This window comes from Salvelinus namaycush, chromosome 37 (assembly GCF_016432855.1).
Source record: "Salvelinus namaycush isolate Seneca chromosome 37, SaNama_1.0, whole genome shotgun sequence".
Classification (NCBI taxonomy): Eukaryota; Metazoa; Chordata; class Actinopteri; order Salmoniformes; family Salmonidae; genus Salvelinus; species Salvelinus namaycush.
Genome location: NC_052343.1, coordinates 24771750 through 24785617, shown reverse-complemented (window position 1 = coordinate 24785617; position 13868 = coordinate 24771750). Strand labels below are relative to the sequence as shown.

Genomic DNA, 13868 nt, shown 5'->3' with positions numbered 1-13868 from the left:
CTAGTCTAGAGGTTGTTGGTCTCTGAGCGAGTCAGAAAAGTGAAGCCCAGTAGAGTTGGCTTACCTCTCTTCCCTCTACCGTTTTAATTCCCTTGTCAATACCATCGATTGTGAATATTTTATGAAGGCCAATTGCGTAATCATAATGGTCGGCCATTGTCAACTCTAGTTAGTCATGCCAGAACACCCTTGGCTTAACAAATGGAGCAGGAATTGAGCTGAACCGAGGAAGGGGGGGTTATAGAGAGAAAGTGATTCAACTCAGGAAGGGGGGAGAAAGTGGTGCAGCGGTCTAAGGAATCACTACAGACTCCCTGGTTCAAATCCAGGATGTAGCACAACCGGCCATGATTGGGAGTCCCATAGGGTGGCACACAATTGGCCCAGCATCATCTGGGTTTGGCAGTCAGTGTAAATAAGAATTTGTTCTTTACTGACTTGCCTAGTTAAATAAGATAATTTAAGCTGATGGTTTGGAAAGTGATTGGGCAAAATTTATTTTTAGGATTCTGTGTGTATTGTTTTGTATTACAACACTGAAGCTAGAAACAAGCATTTTCACTGCAACTGCAAATCTGTGTACACAACCAATAAACTTTGATTTGAGAAAAGAGAACTGGCAGAGGAAGTGACAAGGTCATAAAGTGTCTGGGTTGTGTTTGAAATCATAGTTACGATCTGTCAAATGCATGGATTCTTACAAGAGTAAACGGATCAGATATGCAAGCAGAGTGTAAGAGCATTCAGATTGAGGTTGATCTGTAAACTACAATATCTCTTTGTATTGATACTGTACCTAAACTACTCCTATGTACCCAGGGTCAGGAATAATTGTGTTGTTTACTATTTGGGTTGTATAGTGTTTCCCATTGTGTATGAGTGATCTATTCATTCAGGTTTCTTAGCTTGATAGAAATAACAAAGGAATTATTTATGGGTTTGTCCTTCCCCATTATCAACACTAAATTAAAACAGAGGAAGCCATATTTACACAGAGGACTTTTATTGCGCTTCTGAATGAAGCAGGTGCAACAAACAGACAATCTCATCACACCCAGATTCCATCTCACCTTTCACAAGACCAGAACAGGGTCTTTACAATACAAAAATAAATATAGTTGTGATTGATATTTTTATGCAGGTAACTTTCAGGCAAGTTAAGGGCGATAGTCCAATCGAATGGGAAATGTAGTTTGGTAGCGTTTGGTTGGTTGGTTGGTTGCTTTACTCCTTGGTGGCCATGTGAGCCATCAGGTCAATGACGCGGTTGCTGTAGCCGAACTCGTTGTCATACCTGGGGAGAGAGAGACACGGTCAGGTTTCTTCACTCACCAAGAATGTGTCTGTGTGGATATGAGTGTATATTTGCAGAGGATGAATGCGTACCATGTAACCAGCTTGACGAAGTGGTCGTTCAGAGCAATGCCAGCGCCGGCATCAAAGATGGAGGAGTGGGTGTCGCCGTTGAAGTCTGAAGACACAACCTGTTGCTCCGTGTATCCAAGAATTCCCTTCATGGGTCCATCGGCAGCAGCCTTGACAACCTTCTTGATGGCGTCGTAGCTGGCCTGTGGTTCAAGGAAACGAGGTGGGTTGTCAAATTGTTCCATTGTTGCTAAATTTATAATGCCAACTAATCATGTATCAATTAATGTATCGTCTTCTCAACAATGGGCTTTACAGCAATCTTTATTTAACTAGGTGGTCACTGTCTAACAACTGGTCCTAGGACAGTTATCTTTTTTCTTGTATCGGCAGGCAAGGTACACCATAGAGACACTCAGACATGTGTATTGGCAGTTTGGTAAGGCGGGGGAGGGGCTACTCACAGGCTTCTCCAGACGGACGGTCAGGTCCACCACTGAGACGTTGGGGGTGGGGACACGGAAGGCCATGCCAGTGATCTTGCTGTGAGGAAGAAGAGGGGGTGACAGCAGCATAAGGGCAAAGTTAAACTTACTCCTACAGTTTGATATACAGACATAATGACAAATGTCTGTTTCATTGCTATACAATTTACTGAACTGTAGTAATGGCTGACTACTAGTGGTATAAATGTGTAACTGGTTAGTTACATACTAGTGTTTTACTGGTGTCTAGTTAGAGGCTGTGTTACAAGTGAATGTACAGCTGTATTGTAATGGTGTTTTACTGGTGGTCAGTTAGAGGTTGTGAACTTGTGATACTAGTATTATAATTGTCTCTTGTTATACTGGTTGTTAGTCATTTGTGGTACTGACCCGTTCAGCTCAGGGATGACCTTGCCGACAGCCTTGGCTGCTCCGGTGGAGGCAGGGATGATGTTCTGGCTGGCGCCACGTCCATCCCTCCACAGCTTTCCAGAAGGACCATCAACGGTCTTCTGGGTGGCGGTGACGGCATGAACTGTGCTCTGAGAGAGGGAAAGAGCGATGTTAAGGGAAGGGAGATGAGAGATCCACATTAAGGTACAGAAGTGGTGGTAGTGGGGGACGGCTGGATAAGAAGAACAAAGATGGTGTGTTGGGGATCTTAAACACAGTCCATCCCTTGTTCTGTTCTGTTACACTTGTGTCGGTGTGAAATCTGTCTGTCAGATTAAGCCCTCTAGGTGATTGTTCCCAGGTGTTGCGTTTTAATCCGTACCATCAGACCCTCAATGATGTGGAAGTTATCGTGGATGACCTTGGCCAGGGGAGCCAGGCAGTTGGTTGTGCATGAAGCATTGCTGTGGAGAGAGACGTGCTAAATTATAGTCTGAACCGCAACAGAATAGCCAGGCGCTGCAGATAGTATCTGTTAAGTGGAGGGAGTGTGTTCAGTCGGAGGGAAGAGGGTCTCACCTGACAACCTTGAGGGAGTTGTCGTACTTCTCGTGGTTGACGCCCATGACGAACATGGGTGCATCAGCGCTGGGAGCAGAGATGACAACCCTCTTGGCACCGCCCTTCAGATGGGTCTGGAGGGGGGGGGAGAGATGTTAGAGTCCATTATTACATTTTCTGTAGCCTGGTTAAATATTGTGGCCTAGTTATTGTATGTATTCAACATAATGCACCACATGCAGGTTAAGCCTGATGGGTAAAGTCATGTTATAAAGGAGTTATTTCTGTTCGAATGATATTCCTATATCATACAGTTCTGGATGCTGTGTACTGATGGGGATACTTACAGAGGCCTTCTCAATGGTGGTGAAAACACCTGTTGACTCAACCACATAGGTGGCACCAGCATCTCCCCACTTGATGTTAGCTGGGTCTTTCCTGAGAACAAGAGAGAAGAGGTTCAGGGTTATGTTATGAGGAAGCAGAGCACCATAGACTAATAGACTATAATTTATATTGTTATAGATTCCACAAGGAGGCGCCATTCCATACGGCCACAAGGGACTTCAGGTCTCTCCTGCATATTCTCCAGATGCTGACCTGATTTATATGAATTTCTTTAGATGTGGAAAACAAATGTGAATTATTTGTTATTAAATTAATGAACTCACTCGTGGAACACAGTGATTTTGTGTCCATCGATGACCAGCTTGCCACCCTCAGCCTTGACCTCACCGTGGAAACGTCCATGGGTGGAGTCATACTTGAACATGTAGACCTGAAGAGGGAGAAGGAGAGGTGAGTCTCTTGGCCTATTGTTAATAGAAGGTTTTAAAGTTATTGAACCCACTTTAGTTATGTATAGATTAGTTCTTCAGCCTAAGACAAATATTTCACTAAGTCTTAAAACCTTACTTTAAATATATATATATATATATATATATATATATATATAAAGTGTTAGGGATCAATAGGTTTTTCTACTGATTCAGTGGGCTAGAAGTCCCTGGTCCATTGTAGGCTTTAAGCTACTCACCATGTAGTCCAGGTCAATGAAAGGGTCATTGATGGCAACAATCTCAACTCCCTTCTTGGAGTGGAATGCAGCACGGGTCACCAGACGCCCGATACGGCCGAATCTGGGGGACAAGACAATTCATTTCATTAATCATTGATGTGACAAGTCACACCCAGTCCTCAACAATACTATGGAATTTCATAAACCTCTCACTATTGAAAAACAAATGAAGTTGTGGTAGTCCCCCATCTGTCTCTCCTGTAGTCTAATGCAACAGCTGGTGCCTTACTCAGTAGGGAGCCATGTTTCAAAGGTCACAGATAGAAATGTAATGTATACAACTGAACTGACATTTCTGTTCCACAACATCTGACTGTTGTGTAGCACCTGAAGCAAAAGACTAAAGACTGGATATAGAGCTTTCAGAGAAATCTCAAATGAACATGTGACCTCAAAATACTGCATTTCCAAAGAAAGAGGACAGGGTTCAGGAGGTTGTGTATCGTAGCCAGCAGAGTGAACAGGACTGAGGCTGTACCCTCTGTGGTGTAAAGTCCTGTCTGCCCCTCATGTGGTAATCCTCCACCATGAAGTGAGAGGCCTGTTTGATTAGTAGAGTTACTTTTTAACTAGCCAATGAAGGTCAGACAGACAGGCTCTGATACCTCTGAGGACAGTGTGGAGGAGAAGGGGAGAGGATAGGAGGGGGAAATGCAGGTCCCCTCAGATGTGAGGAGTGACACCAAAGACACATTTTCAACTGTAGACTGGACAATAAAACTGTTCTATTCAACTAAGCACAAGGTGATCACTTGTCTACTAGTGAAAACATCAGAGAACAAGTGTGTTGTTGTGTTAGTTATTAAGGGGTTAAATGAAAATGTATCTTACCCATTGACACCTACTTTCACCATTTTGCCTGAGTTGGTCTAGTCCTCTGTGGGGGGAGAGAAGAGAGAGGTAGAAGGAGACATTAGCTATTAAAACAAATATTGATCTTCCATTATGGTTTTTGGGGATTTCCATACTTAATGGCATATAACTTTGCAACCGAGTTATAGCTTTAAGGTAAGCAGCGGCATAGAGAACATAGCATAAGAGAGAAAACAGAGTACGCCATAGGTTCCCTTGAATAGACAACAGTATCTACACATCAAATGTCTGCAACTCATAGTAAGTTCATGCAAAGAAGTATACTAGGCCAATAGACCAAGACACGCATTTAAAAGTACAGCAAAATGTTTTAAACTGGAGTAAATGTGTAAGTCCATTTAAGCAAATTGCAACATGTTGTAAGCAACAGTTATGAACTTTGAAAGTCTAAACTTTGCGTCAGGGATTCAGAGTTCAATCATGGCAGATTGAAGTCAATTTCACAAGAGGTTTGAATAGGCTTTTCTAACGCAAAAAAAAAAAAAAACCTATAGACATCAAGTAGTTGGAGCTGCATCTCATCAATTATGACATTAAATAAATGGTCACGCATGAAACATGTCTTAGAATAAAACAAACAATTGCAAGGTTGTCAAGCCAAAAGCTGACAATCTCCCTAATCTTCTTGCTATCTAGGCCCATATTATCCCCAGCCATTAACTTCGTTAGATATCCTAATGTAGCCGTTGGTTGGTCATTTACCGTTTGTGAGATGCCTCAATCCTGTTTTACGACTTTCGGGTGTGAGTGGGGACTGGTAGAGCTGGGCTACCTATTTATTTCCACCCTGTATGGACACGCCCCTTTGTGTGCTACGGGCTCTAAACACCGCCCCTTTCAGAATGTCAAGGTCATAAGGAAGTTGTGACGAGTCAGCCTATTAGAAATGTAGTTTATGTAGCCTAACAATAAAGCTGCATTAGCTATAGTATGAAAACATTAGTTGAAATACCTAATTATTCAAATGGGTCTTGCTGTGTTCACCCCCTTACCTGGTATTTAAACTAAAGCTGGCCTAAAGTAGCATTGATTTCGTGGGTGATAGTGAATAGTGTAGGCCTGAATATTGATTTAAGTGCTTTCACTTTGATTTATTTTGCTTTCAGGGAAGTTCATCTGTATCTGTATCTCTGTATCTGTCTGAATATATGGCCCTCTTATTTCACTCAAGGCCGCCACGTTCAACCACTTGATTTTATTAACACTGAATGTTTTTTTTGTATACCTTTTTAAACCTTCCCATAACTTTAATTCTGAAGCATAGGAACAGATGATGCAACACTACACAGATATAATAAGTCCTTGGATGGCCAAATGATATAATAGAGGGTCTGTTCCTGTGTGACCTTCTCACTAGATAGAGAGAGCCAGACAGCGAGAGCAAACGGGGATCAAATCACTTTCCTCCTCAGTGTGACATTTACAGTCCAAAGACCATGACCCTTCACTTTCAACCTCTCTCTCTCTCCTCTCCTTCTCCTGCCTGGGGTGTGAGGAGGGCTGTGTGGACCTATGGCCATGCCCTGGTCAGGTCAGTCTATAGAGTCTGAACACATCACATTTTGCACATTCTCATGCCTTAAGCCAAGACACAGTTCTCACAGAAATAACTTGTGTGGGTGTGTTTTTGTCTGTCTAATCAAGTGACTGTGTCTAAGGAGTTGAGTTCTATCTATGTCAGAGTAACTGAATGGCAAGTCTGGTTATAACACAAGACTGGGTCCGTGGATCTGGTTTTGTTCACTTGGTGTCTCAAAAGAACATTATGAACAAGAAAACCCAAGGATTTTAGTTCTCTAAATGAAGCTACCCCTCCAGCCTTGTCTTATGTACAGAAATCCAGGCTGTCTGGCCGTGGTAGGGACAAGTATATATGTAGCCCTGTGTCATGTGGCACATTTTCCTAATTTGAAAGCCTTATCTTTTGCTTTAACATGAAACAGCCCACCTTGTATATTCTAGTGTACCACCCTCCTAAACCTAAACCTAATAGTTGGTTCATTGCAGAATTCTCTGACCTCTGTCTTTGGTTATGTCTAAATATGACAGGGTTATTCTTGGAGATCTAAACATTCATGTTTAGCCCAAATAATGCACTAGCTAGGGAGTTTTCAACCCGTTAGCATCCTTTAACTTTGTGCTACATGCCACAGGGCCGACACACAACCAAGGCCATACTGTTGATCTGGTGCTGTCCTATGGTCCGAATATTGATTACTTGGAAACTATTGATGTGTGTGTCTCTGACAATCTCAGTGTTGTTTTTAAAATGCTTTCTCCTACTTCTCCTAAAAATGTGTTTGTCGCCACTCACTCTCACATCATTATCTCCACAACTCCTAGTAAGTTCATCTACCAATGCCTTTTGATCCTCTACTACTCCTGTTATTTGTCGTCACAACGATGATTTGCTGGAAAGTTTCAATGATATGGGTGAGGCTACTTTAGACTCAGTGGCACCAGTTAAGTTAAAACCAGAAATAAACTGCCGGCCAGCGTCTCATCATAGTTAAATGACCACACATCTGCTTTAAAAAGTGAACTTGGAAAGGCTGAACATAAATGGAAGGCCTGCAAACTTCAAGTATTCTATGAGATAATGAAGGAGCTGATGAGAAATGATAATGCTGCAGGTTAAAGATGCAAGAGTGAACTACTTCTCTACCCTGATCTCTGAGAACTCCCACAACTTTAGAAATAGTAGATCCCAGATTGACAGTAGCTGACTCCATACCAGCATTGCTGGCCAGGAGGCACTTGAGGCAACTATTCTGAGACTGTCTACTGCTTCCTGTTTCTCCTTTGAGCAAATATCCTTTGAGTCCCTCCTTGATACTGTAGGTCACTTGAAGACCTCCTCCTGCCCCTTGGACATGATCCCTACTAGATCACTCCTACCTTCGGGTTGGCCCTTACATTCTGCCTATTGTAAGTAGCTCCCTGACTTCTGGCTTCTTTTCAGCCTATTTTAAAACTGATCTGGTCCAACCTCTCCTTAAAGAGCCCAATCTAGACCCCTCCTCACTGAGTAATTATAGACTTATCTCTAAACTTTTTCTCCAAGATTTTTTGAAAAAGTCAAGCCTTTCAAGCTTATTTGAGTATGAACAACTTATCTGAAAAATTCCAGTCTGGCTTCCGCTCACTTCACAGCACGGAAACTATTAAAAGTCAGTAATGACTTTCTGTTGGCTGCCGATCCTGGCAGATGCTCTACCCAAGTTCTTTTGGATCTCAGTGCCGTGTTTGATACTATTGATCAGAATATTCTTGTCAAGCGGCTGTAGAGGTGGATGGGAATCTCCGGCGTTGCCCTCGATTGGTTCAGGTCATATTTATGTAACAGATATTTCTCAGTGAACATATGTGGTTCAGTATTGTCCCCAGCACCTATTCACGATGGTGTCCCTCGGGTCAATTCTGGGGTCAAATCCTTTTTTCCCTGAAACACATTCGGTGACGTTTTTCCATTTATGATTACCTTCTTTTTTTTAAAGCAATGAGCATGTGCTATGACAATTATAAAATGAAAGGATGCATCTATGGTTAATTTAAAAAATGCTGGATACCATTACTGCCTATGCGGTCGCTGGTTTGAAAGGTCAATGGTTTGAATCCTCAAACCGACTACTGTAGGTGAAAAATCAGTCGATGTGGCCTTGAGCAAGGCACTTAACACTAATAATGGCTGATCCCTGGCCGTGAACACACTCTCCGAGGGTTGTCCAAAACAATCCCCCCAAAAATCGAATTCACACGTGTATGAAACACACTTGTACATGTGTGAAATAGTAGAAATGTAAACACCCAACTAATTACTATATTGCAAAATGTAAATTGGTTTTCAATCATTTCTTCTGATCATAAATGTCCCATTAGGTCAATAAGGACTTGTTGGAACCAGGGAGGGGCGTCAGTGATCTTCTCTTTCTGCTCTCTATGTCACGCCCTGACCATAGAGATCCTTTTTATGTCTCTATTTTGGTTTGGTCAGGGCGTGAGTTGGGGTGGGCATTCTATGTTTTGTGTTCTATGTTTTCTATTTCTGTGTGTTTGGCCGGGTGTGGTTCTCAATCAGAGGCAGCTGTCTATCGTTGTCTCTGATTGAGAACCATACTTAGGTATCTTTTTCCCACCTGTGTTTTGTGGGTAGTTGTTTTCTGTTTTGTGTTGCTGCACCTGACAGGACTGTTTTGTTTTCGTTCATTCTCTTTGTTATTTTGTTTAGTGTTCTGTTTAAATAAAAATAACATGTACACTTACCCCGCTGCGCTTTGGTACACACTCTATAGGAATATAAAACGACCAATTAGTAGAGTCTGAACCTTTAGGCCTTTGGCCCATATGCCTCTATAAGCAAAACACACAACAACCTGTACCTAAATATCACAGCGAAGGAAATAACACAGAACTAGCGTTACATGTTCTCAAACACAGCGCGACATGCCATGACACATGAACAACATGTTCAACAGCACAATAGCAGTCATGCCACTCTGCACTAATATTTTTGTCACAGGTGTTGTGATTTAGGGTGTTGACGAGCCAATGACCTAGGCATAGTTGAACTACCACGACCCCATGTGAACACGCACTGCTCTTGGCCTCCGCTGCACAGCTTAAGGTCAGAGAGGTGAAGTAAAGGTCGTTCTATAAATAGAATCAGACCGGTCTACTCCTTGGTGGATGGTATTGTGTACTGTATTTGACCCTGCTTAATATCACACCACATGATCACACAGTCATCATAGGTCATTTTATAGTCCATGGTAGGCTAATATAAAGGCCAACTTCTCCCTTAATTGAGGGTTTTCATGTAGGCCTACAGATTTCTGTAAGAAAATGTTTCATTTGTGTCTGATAACTAACCAACTCAACAGTGAATTATGTTCAGATTTGTGTAGTGCTTTTGAGAAAATCAGAGGAAGCCAAAAGTAGTTTAGAATACAAAAGAGTAGCCATGGCCCTAAATCTAGACCCAGAAGATCCTAGACCAGACGGTGTGAGGCTGAAAGTAAAGGAAGACTACTGCTGTAGGCTATGTGTCAATATACAGTGCTCTCCGTAATTATTGGGACAGTGTAGCATTTTTTCTTCTTTTGGATGTATACTCTAAAAGTTTGGATTTTGAAATCAAACAATGACCATGAGGTTAAAGTGCAGACTGTCAGATTTAATTTGAGGGTATTTTCATCCATATCGGGTGAACCGCACTTACAGCACTTTTTGTACATAGTCACCCCATTTTTAGGGGAGCAAAAGTATTGGGACAAATTCACTTATGTGTATTAAAGTAGTAACAAGATAATTGTGCATCTAACTTTCTCACTCATCCTTATTCACAATTCATTCAGGACTATCCGTAATCATGGTAGCATTCACATTAATGTAGAAGTGTTTAGAAACATATTCTATTCTTATTTTCAATAAAAGTGACTCCAAAATGACACAATACATTATTTACCATTAATTTCTATTGGGCACAAAATAATCTGAAACTCAACCAAAACAAACTGAAAAGCATCCAACAAATTTGTAGAGTCACAAGCTTGATGTAATCATTGGTGCTATGAATATGAGACCAAATATTAAATGTTGACTGCTTTAATAGAGCAATCCTACAACCCTGGTGTTGTCAGCACTGTCCATGCTCCGACTAACTTGAGTTATCTGAAATGTCTTTGGATTTTACCTCTGGTATACCTCTGGTAAAACATGCATCAGAAAGGTGTACAACTGGGTTCATATGCTGCTGAATTATCATCACTCTCATAATGTTCATTAGCAGAGTCCAGCACTAAGTCTGGAGTCTGGATTGCACATCGGTTTGGACCTTGCAACATGACAAATTAATTCAGACTGACCTCTTGTGGTTTACTTTAGGGACTGCATCCAGTCTTTTAACCTGAATTAACCTCTTCTGTGACAAACACACTACTGACTCTCTAGAGCCCTCAAATTCAGCTCTGGACCTCGAAGTCAGTTCCATTGCATTTTTGAATTGTCCCGCTCTAATCAGGGACTTGTTTAGAGCTGGGACACCAGGTGCGTGCAATTAATTACAAGGTAGAGCAGAAAACCAGCAGGCTCCAGACCTCGTAGGGTCAGAGTTGAATACCCCTGCTCTAGAGACTCTCAGTATCCTTCTCCCAACCTCTAATGCACTCTATTGACCCTGGTGAAATGCCCTCTTTCCCCAACCCAGAACTGACCCTGGTGAAATGCCCTCTTTCCCCAACCCAGAACTGTATTTAAAGAGAGAAGATGATGTTCTGTTTGGGAAGTACTTGTCATATAGACAAGAGTTAACTCCCTTCTATAAGTGAGATACTAACGACATAGTAAATTCAGTTTGGAAGCATCAGTGGTAGCTTGATAAGCGTAGCTCCAAGCCCTAATTGGTCCTCCCACACAAGCCCACCATGTAATGCAGGCATTTCATTTAGCTCTGAGGAAGACATGTACCTTCTCTCTCTCCCTCAGCTGCCTGTGGCAGATTTAATAAAAACGACCATGGAAACAGAGGTATAAATATCTGCTGTGAGAAATTGAACCTTCAAATTGAATGGAAATGCATGAATATGTAGATGACGCATGCCAATGTGAAATGAACAAATGGAGGAGTAGAGGATTTGAGGATGAATCTGCCACTGGAAGATGTCAGGACTTTAATAGAACACAACACTCAATACAACCTGGTTTCAGTGTACATTTATTCATGCCAAATGTATGTCAAATCAATAGCAGAGAGAAGAAACATTTGACTTTAATTATATTATTATATTTTTTCAAATATTTATTTCCATTAAACATGCCATAACACAACTATTCCTGCAGGATTAACAAGGACAATATTAGTCAAGAAAGACAACTTTTAAATACCTAGTTTTAAATAAAGTGCAGGTTTACTGTCAAAACAACACTCAGAGACTTAAAATAGAATAACAGCTTGATGTAAACATAACTCTGATAATTTCAAGATTCAAATGAATAGATGTACAGTATAAGTACAGCTAACCCCTTCCAACAGCCAGGAGACATACAGAGTAACTTTCTTTAAGCTCGATGGAACCACATTAGCACTACAGCAAGTACACTACAGCTACGCTACATGTAGACCTCCTTTGTACTCACATGAACATCCTTGTATTCACCGCATGTGTGTAAATGACTGTGTGCTGTGTAGCAGCCTACTGTGTGTTCGTCCTCATATCCCCTGAGGGACGTCAGTCTCTTCCTCTCTCTCCACTAGCAGCCCAGTCCACTCATTGACCCGATCCTGTCCAGTTTGAGTCCGAAGCATCCTCGGTTCCACCCCCTCCTCGACCGGTCCGTCACAGCTCTTTTCTGATTGGCCAGGGTCCCCTTCAGGAGGCGGAGCCAGGTGCTGTCGCCCTGTGCTGGTATGTCAGCCCATTTGGGGTACTCAGCGACTTTGACCCCGGAAGTGAAAGCCGAGGAGGGCTCCTCTGGTTGGCTGCTCACCAGGTTCTCCAGGTCATCCAGGGTCAGGTCGTTGTAGCGATCCAGAAACTGCTCAACAAACTAGGCAGGAACAACAAATATGCTGTTATTATTATGCAATAAACATGTTATTATCACTACGCAGAAAAGTCACGAGAGCTCCGTAAAAAAGTTATTGATGATCCATCTCTGCCCTCAATCCAAATATACCCTCTACTCCCCTCTTCCCCATCTCCCCTCTGTCCCACTCTCCCCAGCTCCCCCTACTCTCCCCCTCCCTAACTTTCCACTTCCCCTCTTTCTCCATCCCCATATCCCCTCTTCTTCCTATTCTCCTCCCACTACCCCTCTCCCTTCACCCTCCTTACCTGGATGGCATCAGGTGAGGGGTGCAGGGTGCGCCCCTCTGTGTGCCCCAGGGGTGCTATCAGGAGCAGAGCAGCACAGAGCAGAGCTGGGTACAGCATGGCAGCAGTGAGTAGAGGGAGGGCGGGAACAGTAATGCGGGAGACTGGCTGAACACGACTACACTGACACTGCAATGACAACAGGATTCTGTAAAAACAGAGAGGAATTAATATTAATATGCCAATATAGATAATACAGTGACTATTGATACAACTATAATACATCTCTAAAACCATACAGAAAAATGTTTATGACTACACATCACACAGAGCAATGACCACCACCAAGACTCTACTGACCATAAAGATAAATCCATGATCATGCTTTATGATGGCTTTTAATAATCTGCTGTTAATAATCAAATGCATGAGAAAAACTTAATTTTTGCCAAGGGAGAAATTGCCTTGTACACACAATATACTTCTGTATGAAAAGCTGAGACGAGGTAGAAATTGTGACATTATGTCTGTGAGATGAGTAGTGATTTTCATTTAATATCTTATAAAAAATCAGATCTACAAATGAGCCACTGATTCCTCTATAACAAATCAGTACATTATACTTCCTGGTTCTTCATGATCAAATAGACATGGATGCATTTAAGTATTTACTCAGGAATAATAATTATTACATGATAATAACGTACAAAATAAAATAAAAACATTAATTGTACATGATGAAATATGCAGCAATACCTACTTTTTGGTACAAATTCCATCTTCCTCTGTATCTAATCAACCTGAAAGTATAGGTGCATAACCTCTCACCCTTTCGCTAAACGAACAAATAAAGAATGCATGAAATAACTCACACTTTATTGTCTTCTTCTCTTGTCTCCGATGCTGTGGGTCACTGTGTGCTCTCACAGGCTGGCTGCATCTCTCTTTCTCTCAAGCAGTCTTTCCCTCTCCTCTATCAGCTACCTCTCACTGTTTGGCACCTGCTGAAAGCATCACTATCTCACGCTTTGCCCCTCCTTTTCTCCTCTTCCCTCTCTCTCACTGATGTTATTGAAGGGATGAGTTTACCTCTTGTGTTCGCTTGGCTGTAGTTTAATGTTAGTGTATCAGCTGGGATGATGCGGTGGGTTTATACCGGCAAATATCCTCCCTCCGGCCCCCTCCATCTCCCCTCCCCTACTTTATCACTGGGATGATGTCATGGCAGTAGGAGTGTTTGTCATCACCAAGGTGAGTAGTGGTTGCCGGTGGCCACACATCTCCCCTGCTCGGAACACAATG

The 13868-nt window shown here is 42.2% G+C and overlaps 2 protein-coding genes across 2 annotated transcripts; both read right to left on the bottom strand.

The window, feature by feature from the left end:
* Positions 1-986: 986 nt before the first annotated feature.
* LOC120031045 (glyceraldehyde-3-phosphate dehydrogenase) lies at positions 987-5536 on the bottom strand. The gene is made up of 11 exons (XM_038976586.1): positions 5458-5536; positions 4714-4759; positions 3841-3943; positions 3476-3582; positions 3152-3242; positions 2823-2938; positions 2626-2707; positions 2241-2392; positions 1830-1908; positions 1387-1568; positions 987-1294 (listed from the first exon to the last, which is right to left on the bottom strand). The coding sequence occupies exons 2-11, from the start codon at positions 4734-4736 to the stop codon at positions 1225-1227; spliced, it is 1005 nt and encodes a 334-aa protein (XP_038832514.1). The 5' UTR covers positions 4737-4759; positions 5458-5536; the 3' UTR covers positions 987-1224.
* Positions 5537-11457: 5921 nt separating this feature from the next.
* Positions 11458-13673, bottom strand: LOC120030762 (C-type natriuretic peptide 1). Its single transcript, XM_038976182.1, has 3 exons — positions 13439-13673; positions 12588-12774; positions 11458-12300 (listed from the first exon to the last, which is right to left on the bottom strand). Exons 2-3 carry the CDS (start codon positions 12684-12686, stop codon positions 12004-12006), a joined length of 396 nt encoding a protein of 131 aa, XP_038832110.1. The 5' UTR covers positions 12687-12774; positions 13439-13673; the 3' UTR covers positions 11458-12003.
* Between the last annotated feature and the right edge of the window lie 195 nt (positions 13674-13868).